Source organism: Drosophila gunungcola, unplaced genomic scaffold, assembly GCF_025200985.1.
Source record: "Drosophila gunungcola strain Sukarami unplaced genomic scaffold, Dgunungcola_SK_2 000001F, whole genome shotgun sequence".
Classification (NCBI taxonomy): domain Eukaryota; kingdom Metazoa; phylum Arthropoda; class Insecta; order Diptera; family Drosophilidae; genus Drosophila; species Drosophila gunungcola.
This window is the reverse complement of record NW_026453197.1, coordinates 4581760-4603707: the sequence shown is the minus strand read 5'-3', so window position 1 is coordinate 4603707 and position 21948 is coordinate 4581760. Positions and strand designations below refer to the sequence as shown.

General features: G+C 42.4%; 1 protein-coding gene across 2 annotated transcripts; it reads right to left on the bottom strand.

Annotated features, from left to right (window-relative positions):
* Positions 1–1315: 1315 nt before the first annotated feature.
* LOC128262078 (homeotic protein spalt-major) lies at positions 1316–19752 on the bottom strand. Of its 2 annotated transcripts, XM_052996120.1 has the most exons (8): positions 19307–19752; positions 18802–19100; positions 7601–10424; positions 6538–6698; positions 3337–3604; positions 3044–3276; positions 2756–2953; positions 1316–2198 (listed from the first exon to the last, which is right to left on the bottom strand). In XM_052996120.1, the coding sequence occupies exons 3-8, from the start codon at positions 10353–10355 to the stop codon at positions 1821–1823; spliced, it is 3993 nt and encodes a 1330-aa protein (XP_052852080.1). In that variant the 5' UTR covers positions 10356–10424; positions 18802–19100; positions 19307–19752; the 3' UTR covers positions 1316–1820. The 2 variants fall into 2 exon arrangements, with proteins under 2 accessions (XP_052852080.1, XP_052852079.1); XM_052996119.1 differs by having other exon boundaries at positions 18802–19752.
* Between the last annotated feature and the right edge of the window lie 2196 nt (positions 19753–21948).

Here is a 21948-nt window from a genome sequence, read left to right as displayed (position 1 = left end):
TAAAAAGGAAGTGTAGATTAAATTTTTCTCAATCAAAATATGACTTTTATAAGTTATAGCGTGGTAATTTAATAATAAGATTGCTACAAGTCACCTTCTCCGTTTCATACTTAAATAAAATTTATTTCTTTATCTAACTTGACTTCAAAATTTTATAACTTTTGATTTAAGGCAGGGTTCATAAAATAACACACTAAGTGCAACACTTAAGTTTTATATCAAAATTTTCGATACACACATTATACTATTCCACCTGTGCTAAACATGTTTAAAATTAAATGTTGAGTATTTTATTTTCAAAAGCACTTCATGTTTTACACACACACACACACAGTATAAAACATCGTGTACTTTATGTGTTCGAAAAAAAGTCTAATAAAACACAAACACTCAAAAAATGTATTATTTTATTTTTGTACATTCTTTTTACAGCTAAATACAAATAGTGAACATATCACTACATTTCAGTACATATAACAAACATGATTATGTTTTAATGTTCCGAACAAGCAGGCGAATTGGCCAATTACTTATTTATATTGGCACCCCTATTTAATGTATTGATGTTTTTGTATGTCTAAATTCCAACACGTCTTTAAAATTTCAATGAGAAGTGAATTAACTATATTTTTGTACGAAGGCTATTATTTAATTAATTATGATGCTTATGATGCTGGCTGTTGAAAATTCCTATATTTAAGGTAAGCATATATTCTCTTAAGCACTTAAATCTTTCTTAATTCTCAATTATTTCATGGGGAATTTATAATTCACCCTGTGCCCCACATGAGCCATTTACCCGGTATACTTTGTTCGAGAGCATCGGGTCGAGTCTATTGTTTTGGCAGACAGCGCCTGTCATATTTGGCGAACATTTATAATTCGCGGCGACATCAAGTTGTTGCGGTCTAGAAATTATTATTCGTTGCATTGTCGTCGTCGCGGGAAGAGGCGCTGCCAAAATGACAAGGGAATAATTAAAAGTTAGCGAGACTCAGAGACACAGAGACACTTCGACCAACATTTGTCTGGGCAAATGAATCAAAAAGAAAACATCTGTTGGGAGTGACCGTGGGGATGGTGGTAAATGTTTCGAGGCGAGGGCGTCTTCGTCATCAAGGGGAATGGGATGATGAATGGGCTGCGCGTGGCATGTGGCACGATCGGAGGAGGCGCACTTACCAAAGCTGCCAATTTGCATGAATTTATTGAATCCATCGCTAATGTGATCCCAATCCCGATCCCCGATCCCCGATCCCCGATCTCTGGCGGAATGCTGCCCACTTCCCGGAAGAGAAACGTCACAACATTTTCTTTGCAATTTCGCACGCCGGCTTTATTTTATTTTTGATCATTTTTGTCGCGGTTTTTTCTCGGTATTTCGATTTCAATTTTTTATATGCAACTACCACAGTTTACATTACGTGTATTTATCGTTATATGTATTTAAATATATCTAGGTATAGCCATACAATTAGTTAAGTTCCGACCTCGCAGCCTGCCTGATCCGGTTGAGGAGTCACCCAGATTCCCCAGCCAAGTTCGTTCCTCGATCCGCTATTTTTTACAACTTACCGGCTAAACTTAATGCATTTAAATGCCTTGAAGATCGCTATCAATTAATCGTACTATATATATGTATAGACACAAAGGATATATTCGTATATGTGTGCTGGGTTGGGGGTGTGTTTGGGTTTGATTTTGAGTTTGAGTTTGTGTTTGTGTCAGTGCTAGTTGAAGCTTAGCGTAAGGGTAATGCTCAAGATATGTACTCCACAAAAAACCATGTGTGTTCCAAGACTAAGATCTCATCAGTTCTTCTACTTCTCCGCATCTCTGGACTCGGACTCCTCGTTGTCCCCGCCAGTGATCTCCGCCTCCGTATCTGCCTGATCCTCCTGATCGTTAAAGGCTCCCATTCCCAATCCCATTACCATTCCCTCGTTTTGATTGCTCTCCACCTTGATGCGACTCAGGGGATGCCAGATATTCCCGGATCCCTCGTCCTCTCTGAGTGAAGGACTCTGAGCCGGCTCTGGCGTGGGTGACTTGCTGCTGCTCCTCCGCTCCATTCCGTAGGGATGCTGGGCCAGGAAGCCCGGGAATCCCAGCAGTCCGGGCGGATAGGGATACTTCCCGCCGTTGGCGAAGGGCGGCGGGGGAATATTGGGAAAGGCGCCGGGACTCAATTCACCAGGCTGACAAATAGAAGGAAAGTGCAGAGAAAGTAAAGATATATATTCCTAAGAAATTGAATATTAGTAAATGTCTAAGTGTTGGTTTATATTTAACTGCGAGTTAATATTTAAGTATATATAAGTAAATAACAAACTCATTGATTGTAAAAATATAAGTAAGCATTAATATTCACTTATTGACAGTTATAATTTAACTGTTGGTTTATTTGTTTATATTTATATGTTTATATTTATTTTGTAATGGGGCTTAATAGCTATTAAGCAGCAACGATTAACTGAGTGTTAGAGATTAATTAATTGTTAGTCGAACTATCTGACATTTAATATTTATTTAATATTTATCTTGACTATTTAGGTAAATGTTTTAAATAATGATTCAGATTTGGATTTAATTGCAGTAAATATTTAACCAATTGTCAGTTAATATCAAACTAATAGCTAGTTAGTATCTACCAATTAATTGGATTAACCCCTTATTACTAACGTAAATGCTTAAAATAAGGCCATTAAACTGGATATATATTATATATCACAGAAGATAAATCAAACGATCTTACCTTTGGCGTCAGTCCGTTGAAAAAGGGCGGCAGGTAGGGAAAGAAGAGCTCCGGTCGTCGCTGCATGAACTCCTGCTCGGCACTCGATCCAGGATGACCAGATCCCGAGTTCGGACCAGGTCGCATGGGAAGCTCCAGGGACATACGACGCCCTCGCCGCGAGGTCGGATTCGTCCACATGTGTGTGCCCATATGCACCTGAAAATTAAAAACAAAAAAAACAAAAGCAACGGCGGGCACTCAATTGAGTAAAATGTCCAGAATCTAGATGAGTTGCCCGGGCATTACCTTTAGGTTCCCTTTGGTGGTGAAGGCCTTCTGGCACACATTGCACTGGAAGGGCTTGTCGCCCGTGTGGGTGCGCATGTGGATCTGGAGAGCCGAACTCGAACTGAAGTTCCTGCGGCAGACGTGGCAAAAGTGCTTGTTGTTCACCGGAGGATCCAAACTGGAGGTCGGAGGTCCTGCGGACATCAGAGCCTGCTGAAAGTCAAGCGGACTGGCCGGAAAGCGGTGGGCATCTGATCGGGGAGAAACTCTTAAAATTCTAGACGGAGTCTAGGATGACCATAGTAACTTACGGAGCTGCATCTTCATCAGTGACTGCTCGGCATCACCTGCCTCCGGCGCATAATTAGACCCGGCTCCAGTGCCGGATCCTTCTCCTGCCGAACCAGCCTCCTCCACCGACAAAGGCTCCTGATCGGGGTCCTCTTTGATGGACGTTGCCGGGGCAACTTCGGGGGCAAAGGGCAGGGCAGAGGAGGATTCCGGCATCTTGTCACCCGATGACGACGACGACGTCAACGAAGGCGGCTTCTTTGCAAACAGATTTGGATTGAGAGTGAGCTGAAATGCGATGGGATAGCAAAGTTACGGGGCGAGATACTTTCGCGACGGGCGCTAATTTCTGCGCATTTTCAGTTAAATGTGCCGTTCTTCATGCCGCAGACTCGCGCCTCTTAATAATCTTATTTTTGAGCCAAAAACATAATTTACAATTTTTCTATGCCATCGCGTGTAATAATGCCTACTAATTATCTCTGGCAGACGATGCCGCCGGGTCTCATATTTTTATGGCTAAACAATTGTTCGCCAACAGGGGGAATCTGTACAAAGGGATGGATGGATGGATGGATGGATGGTTGGATGGATGGATAGATGGGATGAAGGGATAGCACGGAAACTTTTGTGGTGCCACTCGGTATCCCCAGCAGACGCGACGAACAAAAGATTAAATAATTTTGCATAAAGCGTAGCATAATTTATTTGCATTGAATGCATCGCACACACCGTCACCGATCCGGCACAGGCTCCTCTACATATATCCCTTCCCTACCAAAAAAAAACAAAAAAAAAAAAAAAAAAACCCAACAGACTGCGCCCCGATCCAGAGCGAAAACATACCAGACGAAGTCGTAAATTTCGCATCATCATAATGCATTCTCGTAATTACTTAAGATTTTTGAATCATTTAGAAATTTCAAGCCCAAAAGATGATGCCGATTCCCAGCCCAATCTCCAACTCCCAAACCATTCCGATCCGATGTTCGTCTGCATCTTCTTCTAGATCATCAACAATGTGCTAAGCGAGCAAAGCGAAACGTGGCCAGTCCAATACTCAGATGAAGGGGCACAAGTGCTGTCTGTCTGTCTGTCTGTCTCTGCACTTGCGATGCCAGGGGGAAACTAGGGACTTGCTGATTACCAACTGAAAATGTTATGACATTTACACTGCACTCCCATTTCGACCGCAATAAAGAAGGCAACAAGGGAGCGGTTCTGCAAGTATTAGGGTTCAAACAAATATAAGCAAAGATCTAACACAATTTTTGGGTGTTTTGAGTTCAAGCCGAGTAAAGACAATAATAAACTCATTTTTTAGATCTATTTGTGATTCATATCTTACACAGTTCGAAGGTATTGTAATATAGACACTAATGTTCAATTGAATTAAAGTTAAATACTTTGCCAACAAAAGACAATTAGACCCCTTTATTTTCAAAGTTCTTTTTTAAGATGTCTTAAGCAGATTGATTGATGTAAAACAAACCATTAACGGCTCTAAATAAAATTAGGACATTATATAGACATATTTAATAAATAATAATAATAATATGGGGTCTAAAGATCTTGACTCTTATTGCTAGTAACAATGAACGCGAAAAGATTTCAAAATTGTGTTTTTAAATTGCCTTTGCATTTAACAATCTATTAAATTATTAAAGTCCTTAAATCCAATTATAATCTAGAGATGTAGGACCTTTTTTTATAATTTTATATGCATTTTTAAAGCCAAGCTATATGATCCATCAAGATTTTATTGTTAATTATAAATATCCATCTATAGTTTTTGTTGCACTTCCAATTATAAGAACCGCCCCTGCGAAGAGCTCTCAAATTCCGTCCTGTCCCGAGATGTTCGCTTTCAATTTTGGAAATTCTCCAAGAATGTAAGCCATAATGAACGATGTCATTAGTCATAGAGAGACAATGCCGCACTGCGTGCCCCGGCCAGAAATAAATATTAATACTCGCATTTGTACTTAAATTATGGGCAGCCACAGCAGAACCACTCCGTTCGCCGCAGTAGCGAACGCACTTTAATAAATAATTGGCATTGTTGGGCGATGTAATCGGGGCACTTAAAGCTCTTTCTCCCTCCTCAGTGGATGAACTTAGAGTCTGGGAGACTTGGAGTCTGGGCTTCCAGCTCCAACTTGGCCGAGTGCAGGCCGCAAAGCGGAACGCCAACAATTAAGGCAAGCTATGCAAGTTGGCCACAATTTCTTCATAATAAGACGAGGCGAACTCGACGGGCAATTAATAATGTGCTCATAATTTGTATGGTCGCGGCCAAAACGGGCTGTGCTCCATCCATATTTGGCCAAATCAAGCCAACCCCGGGAGCGGTCTGAACCCGTGAACATTTTAATTAATCATGACCAAGGCAACTCTCGCTGCCAGATGGCACTGGTTCTCAAAGCGAGAGTTGAGGTGGGATTAGGCTGTCTGGATGTGATGTAAGTGCCACCATATTGGGGCAGGGAATGCCGCTCAATAGTTAACTATGGAGGTGATTAGTGGGCTGCTTCGGAAAGGGAAACTCAGTGCTTTAACTAAGTGAGGCTTATTCATTAAATGAACCCGTGAATTATTATGCTTGTCATAATATGAGCTTTCCTATATTTGGGGAAACATTTATAATTCGTTGGTCTAGGCAAAGTATCAGCCTTGCAGCCAGGATCACATTATGTAAGAACCGATTTCTCAATGTCATGTTAAAGTTATAAATTGAAAAAGTTGAAGATATATAAACTCTAACATGACATAAGGAAAATAAATATTTGCGTAACAGTAATTTAACTCAATTCCAAACTATTAGCCTTGTGAGCAGTATCACAGTGACTATTGGCCGATTTCTCAATGTCATGTTAAGTTTGAAGTTTGTAAAATGCAAGAGAAAGTTAACAAGAAGCAAATTGGTTTTCTCAATGTGCTGTTAAATTTAAAACGACTATTCTTTGCAGGCGAACTTTTCTTTGTAATTTTCTCTTTGCCGACAAACTTTAACCGAAAATTTGTATCTAGCTGTGAGTTTAAAGATAGATAAATTCTAACAAGCTATGGAGATGGTAAATTTAGTCTAACCTTATGTCAAAACTTAACGTGACATTGAGAAATCGGCGATAAATCAAGGGAATTAAATTATTTATAATTTGTCTATTCTGATTGACCTTTGCAAATGCTTTGGATAAATCTATAACATATATATCACTCACCTTGGCGCCGTACGGCGATCCAGCGTCAGTGCAGTGGGGGCGGTGGGCGTGGCCCGTCGCCGGTTCTTTGGCATGTTCGCTCTGCAGATGGCTCTCCAAGGCGGCCAGGCTGGGTAGCATCTTGAAGCAGAGATTGCACACATTGGGGGGCGGGTGCAGACCTGCGGATGAGGGCGGGTTAGGGATCGGGATCAGCATGATGCCCAGATGCAGACAAAGAGTTACTCGCGAGGTCAGTGGGGGACACATAATTCCCGCCACGTGCTGCCGCGATCGCCGCGATACAATAAATATCCGTCCGCGTAAAAGTTTGTGACATAATGAGGCGACAGATCGCTGCTCGATCGCTTGCGCCCCAGCGTCGCGGATTCAAGAATGCGCCAATGTTTATAAATAAATTGCGGAATTTGGCATAGGCATATCGGGCATGGATTGGGATGGAGCTGGCCGGAGTGGTGCCAAGTGCTCTGGCGAATGCTTTGTCGCGCTCCAATTGAGTTATGTCGCGCCCAGATCGCAGATTTATCGCACTGCCACTGCGAGCTGCTTGGCAAACGCTGACGGGGTCAAAGGTGGCAGACAAAGAGGCTTTGTCATCTCGCATCCTCCGGCGGATGGAGAAGAAAGTTAATGTCACGACGCAGTTTGCCGGATTTATATTTATACCTCTTTGGACTTGTTGGCTAAATAAAACTATACGGCAATGGGGTTGCATAGGATTCCCATGAAATGTGAATCTAATTGGCGGAATTGATTTAAGAAAGTTTATAAGTACTTGAGTTCTTAATAGATTCTTTTTCTAGTAAAGGCTGAACAAACTGATCACAGCTTTGAAATATTCTACATATGTAAGTGAGTTCATATCAGTTTCTAAAGCAAATGCTTTACAAGATTTGTCAGAATGTTTTATAACTTGTGAACTTGAATCTTTAAATTGGGTGGCAAAATGTCACCAGTCTTAACACTTTTGACTTTTAACTTTCATAATTCAAAAGGAGGTATATTCGAAAAGTAACTAGACCATAGTCTTAAATAAATATTAAAATAGATATGCATTACTCACCCATAAATCCAAGTGGACCGAAGGGCAGCAGCGGGAATTTGGCATGAGCGTGACCTAGAGCGTGCATTTCCTCGCGGGCAGCGGCCATGAGCAGAAGATTTGGGGGCATGGGCATGCCGAGCATGGGAAGGCCACCGCCTCCTGATCCTCCGCAGGCGGTGCCGTTTGGCAGCCCGGATCCGAAGATTCGGCCGGAGGCTGAGGAGGGCGAGGAGAGATCCATGGCCGGCATTTCCCCGCTCTCACTGCGTCCTCCAGCCAGATCGGGATTGGAATGGGACCGCTCGTCGGAGCCATCGTTGGGCATCCTTCGCTCCCGTTCCCGTTCCCGATCGCGTTCCCTCTCCCTCTCTCTCTCTCTTTCCTTCTCCCTGTCCCTGTCCCTGTCCCTCTCCAGTGGATGCGGCGTGGCCGTGGCTGCACTGGAGTTATCCCTGGAGTCGTCAGTGCTGTCCATGGTCATAAACTCATCGAAGTCGCCGCCCTGCGAGGACTCTGACCTCTGACCCGAGTGGTCCGAAATGGTGGTGGAGAAGTCCAGCGTGTCCGAAGTGCCCATCGATTTGTTGGAGTTCTGATCCTCGATGCCCAACCGCTCAGCCTCGCCGGGATTGGGGGCACCAGCACCAGCACCAGCACCAGCACCTGCCTGGCCACCGCTGCCATCGTCCATGGTGTGGATGCGAATGTGCTGCTGCAGGATGATGCCGTTGGAGAACTTCTGGTGGCACACAGGGCACTTGAACTGGCTCCGCATCGGCGGCTTGATCTTGTGTATGCTCATGTGCGCCTTTAGGTTGCCCTTCGTGGCGAAGGCCCGGCCGCAGATCTTGCAGCGAAAGGGACGCTCGCCGGTGTGCGTCCGGATGTGCATCTGGAGGGAGCTGCGACAGGACATCACCTTCTGGCAGAAGATGCACTGGTTGGGATCGGTCAGCTTGTTCTCAATGTTGTCCACCAGCTGCTGCAGCTTCGACGTCTCCGACGTCTTGTCGATCTCGATGAGGTCCTCCCACGACTTGTCGATGATGCGCTCCATCTGGGCCAGGGAGTACTCCGCCGGCTGAGACTCCCTGCTGGCCGAGGAGCGTCTCACCAGCTTGGCTATGTGCAGATGCTCGGCGAGATCCCGTTCGCGGTCCTCCTGAGGCGGACTTCCAGCACTGCTCGTCTGTCGCTTGCGCACGGAACCGTTTCGTCGTGACGGGGTCACCAACGGCTTGGTGACCTCCTTGTCGGGCTTCTCCGGTGAGGGTAGTGCCGCCACCACTGGCTTAACCTCATTGGGCGTCCTGACACGCTCCACGGGGGAGTGAGACTTCTCCTTCTCCTTCTCTTTCTCTTTCACTTTCTCATTTTCCTTCACCACTGGCTTGCTGAGATCTTCGGCCTGCTGGGCGGGAATCTCCTGCCTGACTTCCTCCGGCTCCTCCACTTGGGGCTGAAGCTGCTCCGGTGCCACTGGCGGCACAAAAGGCAGGCGAATGGGGTACTGCTCGGCCGGCGCTTGCCCTTGACCCTGACCCGAATGCCCCACGTTGGGCGCCACACCAGGCGGCAGCAGCATGGGCGGAAAGATCTGCGTGTGCCGTTGGTAGTGGACCTTCAGGTTGCCCTTCGTGGTGAACTTGCTGCCGCATACGTTGCACACAAAGGGCCTCTCGCCGGTGTGCGAGCGCAGATGGATCTGCAGGGCCGAGTAGCTGCCAAAGATCTTGCCGCAGTACTTGCAGCGGTGCTTGAAGATCTCGCCGCGACTTTGGGCCTCCTTGGAGGCATACTCCGAGTACTCCTCCTGCATCTGGGCGGCGTGCAGGCTCTGCGAGGCCGAGTCGAGCACCTCCTCCGTACGGCGCTGCAGCATCTCCAGGCAGTTGGGCTCGTTGGGCGCTGGCGGGGGATCGTGGTTGGTGATGATGCTCGAGGCCAGGCTCGAGCTGATGTCGCACATCATGGGTTGGGGTTGGTAGCCCTCCGGCTCCGCCTTTCTCTCCTCAGTAGCCCTCTTTGTCTCAGTCTTTGAACTCTCCTCCAGCCGCCGCTTCTGTTCCTGCTGCAGCTCCTGCTCCGGCTCTTCCTCCTCCTCCTCCTTAAGACCATTGGCTGGCAGCTTCTTGGACTCTGGCTCTGGCTCCGACTGTGGCTCTGGCTCATCCTCCTCCTCGTCGCTGTGGGTCTGCCTGCCCAAGGCGGCTGCCTCGGCCCTTTTCAATTGACTCTGCAGGTGCTGGATGAGCTGCAGCTGCATCAGGTGCTGCCGCTGCACATTGAAGATGGTGGACTGCACCATGGCCAGGTCGGGCGACTGGTGGCCACCACCACCACCTGCCATCGCCGAGGCAGCGAACTGGGCCACCGCCACTTTGGTATGTTGTAGAGCCTCCAGCGAGACGTGACCGCTGCCCGGCAGCGATCCCCTCGATCCGCTGGACGAGATCAGCGAGAGGTCCAAGGCCTCGTTGCTGTTCTCCGGCTCCTGATCCTCGCCCTCGCCCTCGCAATCGCCACCGCCATCGCCATCGCCGTGCTCCTCGACCATGTCCCGTTCCGTGTCGGACTCGGGAACCGCTTCCATTTGGGGCTCAGTGCCATTGTTGTTGCTGTCCGCATCCAGTTCCTTGGCCAGCAGGGCGTCCCTATCCCGCTCCCTTTCCCTATCCCTGTCCCGATCCCGGTCCCTTTCCCGCTCGCCGCTGCCGCTCCTGGTGCTGCCAGTCCCACGGTAATTGATGCGGTTGCGAAATATTGAACACATTATCCTCTCGATCGGAAGCGCTCACCTCCTGATCCCAATTGCCGCTGAAGTCTGTTCATGGACTGCACCCTGGCAACGAAAGGGGAGAAGATATAGGGAAAATCTTTTCAGAAACGATTTCCCATTTTCCTGCTAGTAACACTAATCAACAAAAGTTCCAAACGAAGGTTTTTTTTTATTAAATAAAAATACAATTCACTTAAACATACAATTTACATTACTATATACTGATTTAAGCAATTTAACAGTAAAAATAAATAAAGATATATTATAAATACAATACATATACTTAAAATATGTGTAAAATACTTGATTTCAAATAGATAAATATTTTAAATAAGTTTATTATGTTTATTATGGCTTTAATTTTAATCTTTTAAACGAATATATACAAATTAACTTTGAAATGCTTGGACTGACTAAGTTTTGTTATCAGTTTTTCTTTGATGAAAAACTGAAGACTAATGGGTTCCCTCACTTGAAAGCCCACTAGAATTGGGCCAAATTATCCACATCAAATGCAAGTTGCGCAGTGTAATTTACCAAGATAAAGATATATGCATATGGCCGGATCGTCACGTAAGAAGTGCCCGGTCAGACTTTATGATAAATTTTTTTTGAATATATGAATAGCGGCGTGTCGCAATTTTAGACGTTGAATAAATGAACAGGGCGCATATGGTTAGTCGCGTATAACTTAATATCAGCCCCCGATCTGGATTCGCGGCTGGAGTGAGAATTTGGATATTACGGAGTTGGAGTGGACTCCTGACCGGGTTGGAGGAACCCAAAAGAGCTTTGCCTGAGTGATTCGCGTAAGAGTGGGTAATTTATTGATTTATTACACGGAATCACTCAGCATAACTTTGGGCCTACCCAGATGATTGCATTTGTGCCTCGAATCTATCGAGCAATTCCACCTAATTTACCTGACGCCGGCAGATATCGGCTATCGAGATATGTACAACCCCTCTCAAAGCAATCCGTTCAGCGGCGACAAAAGAGGGTCATGATGTACTAGCAAGTCTGAGCTGCAAGGGAATAGTCAGTCTACTTCCATCGAACTGAAACATAAATAAATTTTGAAGCTAAAAGGAAAATCAACATTGATTTTCATTCGGCAGATGGCGCCAGCAATTTTAATTTCGCTGATAGGCTTACAGTGAAAAGCGTCACCTGTTGTGAAAAAGGTTCATTAAGGCATAACTAAGTTTGACTTTAAATTCCGAATCGTTTAATTAAGTGTGTCGATAGTTATAGACCGGAATGCATGGTCAATTTAAAATGTTGTATCCCAAATCCCTGCCTCTTACAGTTTTTGAGATAATACTTAAATTCTGATTTACTTTGAGGCATTAACTAACAAGACCATACCCAAATGAGGTAGACAGATATGTCCCTCTAATATGGACTCTGCAACGCAGACTTTGTAAAACTGGGAAAGTCCAGGGCTAGCCGGATATTGGATCGCTGTTTGATAAAGATTCGTCGTCCTGCGAGGAAGATGAAACACCTGCCTCCCAAACACCAACATTCATTGTGGTAAGCATTTCTGAGCGAACTTGACCAAGAATTAGTATACATTCTGTCGGACTTGAGATGGTATATGTATGAATGGCCAACTTGAGGAACTACTACCTCGGTTGCCCAATCCCAACTAAAGTGCTCGATGTACGCGCCGCATAAATTTCCGGAGCAAATCGATTTCAACATAATTCCACACCGTTTCTGAGTTACACTTTCAACAGGGCCACAAATTCTCGATTCCCCCGAATTCGAGTCCCCGAAGCCCCGAAAATAAGGCTTGCATGGGTATCCCATCCGCATTACGGCCGATTGCTTTATGATTATTTCCCGGCAATTAACAGAATTTATTGGCAAAGGTAAACACTCGCCAGACACAGATGCACATATAGATTCAGATACAGATACAGATACAGATACAGATACAATGCGTGGCCATATCGATTCGACGCACTCGAAATCATCGGCGCACACACATCGACTCCACTATTTCTATCAATGCCGATGGACTCATCGGAAATCAATTTGTTTAATGCAGGGGAAGGTGGGGGGTGAGGGTGGTGAATCAAGGTGGAGCTGGCCCAAGAATCAAAGTCGGGGCCTGGGCGAAAGTGTTAACCGAAACTAAAGTGAGCCGGGCCACAACTTATTCCACTTGAGCTGATTTCTTGAGCGATTTACGCACAGCCCAAAACATAAAACTTCCGCAATTGCCTTGGCAACCTCCTGCTCGAGGAGCTTTAAGAGTCTGCGGTGGGGATTCCATCAAAAAAGTTTCAGGCTTTCAGCTTTCCTTTGTCACTCCACGGAAAAGCCGATGGAAATTCGGAATGGCCAAAGTTTCCTGCCAGCAGGTGGTCCCAGCCTATCGAAAGGAACTCTAAATCTTTTTGGGATCTCCCAGGCACCGTTTGCAAAGTAAAGTTCGGAATCAACACGGCGTCAATCATTCGACTCAATCGTGAATTATGGTTGAGTATATATGCTGTTTTGCCCCCTCGACCAGCACTCCTCAGCGGATATTGATCAAAATTCGTGGCAATTCGCTTGATTGATTGATGGCACCGCCCAATATATCCGGGGCCAATTGGTATGCTCTGTTTTGGGAGCCATCGAATGAATGAACCCGAAGCCAACGTAAACAGACACTTGGGAAGACAAGCGGGTAGAAAAGGGAAATGGGAATGCGAGATCTTGATTGAAGTCTGTTGTTTCAACCGTCAATCGAACACGACTATGCCCGACTGCCAGTCCATCGTCGGATATCACTTAATTGGGCCGATTTTCGGGGCGACTAGCGCCAATTCTGACAGCCTGACGGAAGTTACAGCATAATTTTTCTGCTCTGAAAGCCGATTTTGAAATCAACATTCAACCATATATATTATTATATATACCAGTATATAAATTAAAAGTATAAGTGCATGCATTGAGTTTATTTATGTTGCATGAGAGCAATAAGCTTTTATTAGAGAACTAAAAACAAAAAATGTGTTAAATCAGTATACTTATATTCATAGAAATACCGCTGTGAATTAAAAGGATTTTAAAAGTCATCTTAACTTACAATTGTATTTCTAATCCTTTTAATCCACAAAAGTATTTTTATTCTTCTTTCATTCCCAAATTTTATACTTAATTATTATGATACCTTCTTAAAACATTCGTTTTTAAATGTTTTACATTTTTTTAATAGAAAACCAGACATTCAGTTATTTGCCATAGAACCTTTCGGAGGATTGTCTGATAAATAGCCACTCCAGTTTCACCTGACATATGCCAAGTTTTTAGAAAAAACTCCAACCCCACGCTTTTTGTCCTCCTACTGAATTGACTTTCCAAAAAAGCCAAAGAAAATATGGGAAATAAAAACGGTTGAAGAAGCACAACGGAAAAAAAAAAAGTGGGAAATTGTTTGGGGCAAATTTATGAGCTTCGCTTAAGCAAGGCAACTGCGTCTGGTTAACGCTCCCCCGATGTGTGTATATATTCATGTATGGTGTGGAGTAGTGAGGGTTGGAGGGGGAGGTGGAGGTGGAGGGGGTTTAAAGCCACTACACCATTGACCATTTTGCATGAAAAAGCCCCGGTTCCCAAACGCAAACCATGTACATTCGTGGCAAAGGGGCAGCCAATGACGACAACGAAGCCAAGTTCCCAGTGCCCAGGGGTCCCTTACAAAATGTCTGCAAATTTATTAAGCTGGAAAAATTTTATGAGTTGAATTGGTATAATTTTCATATAATTTTTGAGAAAGAAGCGAAATGGAACGCTGCCAGACGACGGCGGCGGCGACGGTCAACGACGGTTCAACCAGTTGAGCCGGCGGGGGGTTAAGCGCCACACACACAGACACACACCACACACACCTCTGCGAAAGTGTATCTGTGTAAGGGGAAATGCAAATGTCTGGGTGGCAGTCAAAGGGTCTGAAATGAATGAATGCGGCCTGGGAAGAGGTAAAACTTGGAGGCAATGCCAGATACAGATACAGATACAGATACAGAGATACTGAGATACTCTGGCTCACACAGATACTACACACAAACAGGGCAGTCCAGTCGGGAGGCTTGTAGATGAATTTGTATTGTTTTGCATTTGCTTTTGGGGCGCTACTTTGTTTTCTGTTTTTGCCTCCGCTTTCGCCTCGTTTCGTTTCTTCTTCCTTCCATTTCGTTTTTGTTTGAAAGGAATAATACAGGGTTGGTGGAGTTGTTAAGCTGCCATTGCAAACAATTAAAATCATAAGAGACGCACATAAATTATTCATGGCTTAATCTAAAGTGGACAATCTATGCAAAGTACCAGGGCACTCGCACACACACACACACACACACACACATGCATATCAGCTTGAACACTTGTTTATCCCCCCCCCGCTCACCGCCCCCACACACATCGATGGCCATTTTTGATATTTTGCCAATCTCACCTCGCTCTCGTTTCGTTTTAATTACTCATAAACGAAGGAAGTAATTGCATTCAAGTAGCCACCTTTTGTTTCGGCCCTTTCGTGATTCCATTTTTGGCAATTAAAAGAGACAACGAAGGGGATTTAGTTACCATTTTTGAGTTGTATTTTTACAGGAAGTCAGACAAGCCAATTTTATACACTAAAGAGATCTTTAACAATTGTTTGGGTATTTTTGAATGTTGTAAAAGCAAATGAAAGCAATAGCAAAGCATTTATTTATTCCATAGTGCGCTTACCAAAAAATACCATGGCATTCTAAACTTTCCTTAAGACTACCACTTTAAAGTGCGACACATTTATAAAAGTTTTCAAATATCATTCAAACACTATTTATATTTCTGACTGATAATTAATAAATACATTTGCTTTTGGAACAAAAGAATTATAAAATAAAATATTAAATAAAAATAATAAAATATATGGATTTGAACTGTTACAAAAGTTCTAAGAATATCAAGAATTCAATTCAAATTTAATAACATCGATAACAAATTAATAATGTTAAGCTTGATGATCTTATAACCCCTCCATTAAATTGTTAGGATTATATTTTCTTGAATACATTAAATTTAAATTAAAGCCGAATAGAAATTTCCAAATTCTAATTTATTCTGTATTTTCATTAACTTCATTAATGGGATTAATTAGTTTTAAATTAAAATGCTATTATCGTATTGAATTACAGTATTAATTGAGTCTATACATTTTCCATTTTATTTCATTTATAATTAGTCATTCCGCAACAAGTCATGTAGATCCGGAATAAAATCAAATTTAGTAAATGGATTTCGTTATTAATTCCGTCGAGTTTTGCGTTATTCATTTCCGTAATTTAGCACAGGCCAGCCAATCCCAAATTTGTTTTGATTAATATGAATTGAATTTGGTTTATTACCCCGACAGAAAACAATAAAAAGGCAACTCAAAATCGGGCAGGTTCTAACAGTGTTAGATTGGAATTTAACTAATAAACTTGCTCAGCGAATAAGCAATAAAAATACAATTTATGCGTTTTATTGAATTAGCGAGCGGAATTAAATTGGAAATTCACAAATGCAGAAATGCATGATATAGCAGCATATTTGAAGACCCCGATAGACTGAAACTTTTGCGAGATGGATTGATATATAGACAGTTGGATGCATAGATAGATTCGCATGCTGACACATTCATTCAATGGCCCACATTACAGAATCACGCTGCGAATAATAAAAACATTTTCGCCAAATATTCGCATTCAAAAGATACAAAATATGCCGTGCTCTGTAAGGTAAGAAGGGAAGGGTGTATCCCATAGATACATTTTTATATAGCGTCTATGGCCGCACATTTCTGTCATAACACAAAATAAATATTTCATCCGTCCTGCGGCCACTTGGCTCGTTTGCCTCAGTATTCCTCGCTGCTGCTGTCATCGTATTTATTATTAAAATGAAAATAAATTTTATATCAAATATACAAAGCCAAATGGTAGGCGAGAAAAATGAGAGATAGACTGGCCTGGCCGCATGAAAAGCGCTTCGAATTTTTACAAATGAATTTATTGCCAAGCCAACGAGGAGGGAACAGAAAAAATAGAAGCTCTTTGCGCGCTAAAATGAAATCGCGCGACTCATAAATTAATTAAAACAATAAAACAATAAATGCACGTTGGCTATTGGGGAAAATTTCTTTCGGCCCCTGTCCAAATGTCTTTATATCTTTGTATCTTTGTGTCTTTGTATCTGGCTTGCAGCAGAGTGCAGGATTGTGAATTATTTATGCCGGGCATGCGTTGCATCAATTGTGACTTGATTGAACTGTTCGCCCAGCAGCTGCATTGGCCCCATGTATCTCTGTATCTTTGACACACTGACTTGACACCAGTCATCTTTTCGTTTAACCCCAGATGGGTACTGTCCATGAAAGTCTTTCTCCGCCCAATCCCCCATTTCCCCCGCCCAATTGCCTTCGATTTTCTATGTTAATTTTCTTCTTGACATGCTCTTGTTGCTGTTTTGCGTTGGCTTCGGATATTGTTCGACTTGCTTATGTTGTTGTCATTGCATAACAAGCACACACCACACAAACACACACACACATCCACATCCCCCGTCATATCCTTGGGCACAGACTCCGCATCGAAGACACGGCATCGAACGTCTCGTGTCGGACCCTCCCCTTGACCCCTTGACCCCTTGACTCCGCCACGCCACTCGGGTGCCCACCTTTGGGGCACAAAGTAGTTGTATTTATGTTAACTTTGACATAAGCTCAACATGCAACTTTCGGGCTGCTCCGTTGCAGTTGCATGTCCTCGCATAAAGTGTCAAAGTTAAATAATCTAGCTACTCCAAGGGTTAAGGCAAAGGGGCGGGGAAGCGGAAGGGGGCGGGTCAGGGGTGCACTACGGAAAAGTGGCCCCAGGCTCAATTTCGATCTTGTGCAATATGTATATGTATTCCCCAATTTGTAGGTTACTCCAATGGCAAGTGTGTTCGTAAATGTATATATATATATCAAAGCCAAGGCATTTGTGTACCTCAAGGGATGTCAACTGGCATCAGAATATGTATATCTTTATGGTATAATAGTAATATATACAAATATATATACGGATATTTAGCTTCACCAGTAATGTTTTTTTTGAGACTCAAGGAGAGGCACACAAAGTCGGCATTGCATGTAACTAATCAATAGTAAGTAAAGAGGTACTTCTAAATGATATTAAACTTAAATTTGAAACAAATTAAACAATACAAATAATAACAAAAAAATGTGTAATTTGGCAGCTGTTTAAAATTTAAGTATCTTGGCAATACTTATTGTTCACACAGGCTTCTTAAAGATTCTATATGTTCTTAAACTTTAATCTCGTTATTTTCAATACGGCAAGTTAAGGAGGCAAAGAAGATACTTAAGGGTGAAAATGGTATTTTCAGCAATAAAAAATATCTCATTTTACTTTATGCCTTGCTTTGTAAAACACATTACACTTCTATCAAATTAAAGTTTCCTTACACTCTGCTGAACATAAATATATTGAGGGAAATGGAAAACCAAGTCTGATTTCTCTCTAACATTAAGGGGTTGGAAACTGTCACAAAATCCTCAGAATTAAGTATTTGAGACCTAATGCCCAATATTTCCCTTAAATTTTATTACTTTCAATCCCGGATCACTTCACTACTTATTTAAGGCGTTCTTTCTGGTCTTATGTATGTCTTATTTTAATCGATTTGAAACTTTAATAACTTATATTTAGAGTGAAATTTGTGGTTTAGTTTATATGTAAATTTCCTTAATTCTACTCTTAAGGAATCAGTTTTATTTATATATGTAGAGACAAGATTGCAGTGCTGTTTTTCTGCAAAATAACTGTTGTGTTTTTTTTAACCATTTATTGTTCATGCTATCACAAAAATTTAATTATTATAAATGGTTTAAGAACCCTATTGGGCTAATTTCAAATATTATTAATATTCCTTTTCACTCTTATTTTACATTTAAAGTTATGGCTGGATTTATTGTAATAATTTGTATTTAAAGTGCATTAGTTTAGCGGTTTTAGCAGCCAGATAGATTCTTTTTCTTAAATATGGGCAAATAAAAGCGTAAAATCATCGATGAAGCACTAAGTCATTAATCTTTAAAATGATGTGTTTATTTTCTTTTAAGTTCCATTCTTCTTCAAAATTTTAAGATCTGTATAATTCAATGTAATGAAACTATTAAAGGTGGGACTATTAAAATTACACTTTTCCGCTTTTTGTTATTGCTATTTACTACTATTTACTATTTAATTGCAATGGAAAGGAGTCCAAGACTCTTTACACTCAATTTAATTTTAAAGCATTTCTTTACAAAAAATTAAATAGCATTCGGCTGGTTGTAAAGTTAGAGTTAAGCGAATAAAAATTTAAAATTGTTTATTATTAAATTAAAACTTAATAATAATTTGGAACTCACCTGTTTTGGGCGCGCCTTGCTCCGTGGGGCAGCTTTTGATTTTACTATCCTTTCGTCGGCATCTTTTTTGGGGTAAAGTATCTCACGGATGCCGACGGCAAAGCAGAGTATTGGATTTCGCACTGGAGTTACTTGGGTCCCGAATCGAGTTTATTGCACATTATCGCCCCCCTCCCGACGTCCCCCTCCCGCTCTCTCGAGCTTTCTCTTTCTTTATTTCGGCTGTGTTTTTTTTTTTTTGTTTTAGTGTTTTTATTTCTGTGTTGTTTTTGGCGAGTTACTTTTTAGTTTTGCGGTTTCTGTCGTGGATTTTATGATTAATTAAACACGCGCGACCGCTCAGCCCAAGCACACACACACTCACGCATGCCCCCGCCCCCCGCACGCACACCACTGCATGTCCGTGTGCGCATACACACATATATATGTTTGGCAAATATCTATATATATGTGTATATGCGTAGGCAGCGAAGGCGGCGGCGGTAATAAAAACGCGCTGCGGTACCGTTGAACGTTAAACGCCGAACGCCGAACGCCAAACGCAAGGAAGTGCCAATCTTCAGGGCTCTGAAGTTCTGTTTTCTGGATACTGGGCTCTGGGTACTGGGCTCTGGGTTCTGGAAAAGGCGCTCTCGACTGGCAGGCTGCTTTTTGGCTTTCCGACTGAAACTATGGGCCAAGCATCGAAATCGGAATCGGGAATCGGAATCTCGAATCGAATCTCGGGCTGAAACGAGTCCGAATCCGAAACCGAAACAGGAACAGAAACAGAAACAGAAACCAAAACCAAAACCGAGTGAGCAGAGCCACGAAGCGACGGCGGAATGTCCTTTTTGCTGCAAAGCGAGTGCGAGTGCGAGTGGCGCCCCCGCGCGGACGGAGAGTAAATGGCGGCAAGTTGCGACGTCGACGGCTCTGTGGAAGAAAAACAGGAGTTGCCCCGGCAGCGTGGCCGCCAAAATTCGCAGCAGCGAAAGCTTCTCTGCCGCCCTCTCTTCTGCTCTCTCTCTCTCTCTCCCTCTCTTTCGCTCTCTCCCTGTCTCTCACTCTCTGGGGCTCTGGCACTGTTATCGCGCCAACAGCTGGGGAAATGGTGTATAAGACTGCAGTTCGAATGTTAGGCCACCGTTAACACCATCTGTTAATCGAAATAACCCCTATAGCTGTGCTCCTCTAGCCGCTCTTTCTCGCTCGCGAGAGACGAGAAAAATGGGGGAAAAAATAAAATATAAAGTAATCCAACGAAACGTCTTCGTTTTTTATGAACGTGCGCAGCGGATCGGCAAATAAATAAAAATCCAAACATATACACATACAGCAAATTATGACAACTTTAGGCGGAGCAACGGCGACGTCGACGTCGACGCAGGCCCTTATTTTTTTGAGACTCCTCGTTGGCTCGGCATCCCAATCATATTTTTCCTTTATGTGCTGGCTCCCTTTATTTATCCATATTTCCCTTATGTCAGTTGCTCCTTCTCCTTCTTCTTCTTCTTCCTCCTCCTCGTCGGCGTCTTGGCCGCTGATTGTCCTTTTTCGCAGCAGGGATTTCGGATTGGCCAGCGAATTGCCGACGGGAATTTCAAGTGGCAGCTGATTTCATTGACTTGGGAAAAACTTTTGGAAAATTCGAGTTGTAAATGCAATTTGTGCTGAACCTAAGAAATAACGTTATAATACTTTATGTTTTAGTTTCCAATTATTTTTTGTATACTGTAAATTAATAATTGAACACTCTCAAGACCATTTTCGTTAATTTAAAGTTTTTTTTAAATGTTAAAAAAACTGGTCCTGTTATATAATTAAAGAACAAGATATGTATTTTAGCATTATTGTATTAAAATAGACAGAATTCATAATATTGTTCGAATAAAACAAAGATATTTTTCGAGCAATGAAGAACATTTTCAAAATTTGATGTCAAGATCACAAAGGGCTTGCACATTTTATTTATCAGATGTGAAATGATTAAGTTGTAAGCTTAAAAGTTTGCAAAATCCTTAAATCAAATCAAAAATTAGTTCTTTCCCATAATATTTAGAAGAGTACAAATTATTCCTTTTTAGTTAAGCCCTGTGTCCTGAAAAACTGTTAAACATTTTTACTTTTTCTTATTTATAAAGAGAATGTGAAAGACCAGCAATGCCAAACCCTCTAAAAATCATCCATAGGTTCGCATGAATTATGCATATGTGATTGTCCCACGATTACTGTACATTTCACTCAATTCGATTCGATTGGATTTGATTTGATTTCAGTTCGGTTTATTTCGATTGAGTGCATCACGTACTGCATGCACATACTATATGTATCTGGAAATCTGCATGATATCTACACGGCAACCCTAAATATTCACCGTGGAAGGGGTAGCAGCTGGCACTTATGATTTACTAAAAAACAATTCAGTGGCAACAAAATTTCAAAATGGTTGATATAAAAATGAATTGAAAAATGAAAACGAAAACCAAAACGAAACCGAATGAAATGATCAAACAAAGAACACACGCAAAGTAAACAGTGTTGCATCCTTTTTTTTCCCAACCCCCGTGAACATCCCTATTCAAAAATTCAGGTCCTGCCCACCTATACACACGTAAATGATGATATCAAATAATAACTAACCCTCTCCCTTATCCCTTTTATTGCTTTTGGCAAATTACCAGTCTGTACATGGGACTAATAATACCAAACCATTTAAAAATTCATTTTTTTAGAAATATGTATAGAATGAAAGATAACAAATAGGAAAAACATGGCAGCATCAATCCACAGACACAAAGTCTAAGAAGTCGCCCCCCACACACACCTATATCATCTATCACAATGGAATACACCCAGAAAAAAACGTAACCCATTCGATCTTCACTTCAAAGATCTTTTCTTTTTAATAATCATGGCGGTGTACCCTCTTCCCTTTCACTCCGACAACTGCAACGGAGCGAGACAGCAAGTGGCATTTCTATGCAAATCATTTCAAAACTTGTTTTCCCATCCAACAATTTTTGATGACGCCGATTTGTCTCCACAATCATAAAAATCGTTACCGAAAACATAAAAGTTTGGGTTAAAAAAAAAAAAGTAATAGAAAGATTTAGACAGAGAGAGAGAGGAGAACAAATCAAAGAATTTTCCCGACCAGTACATAAT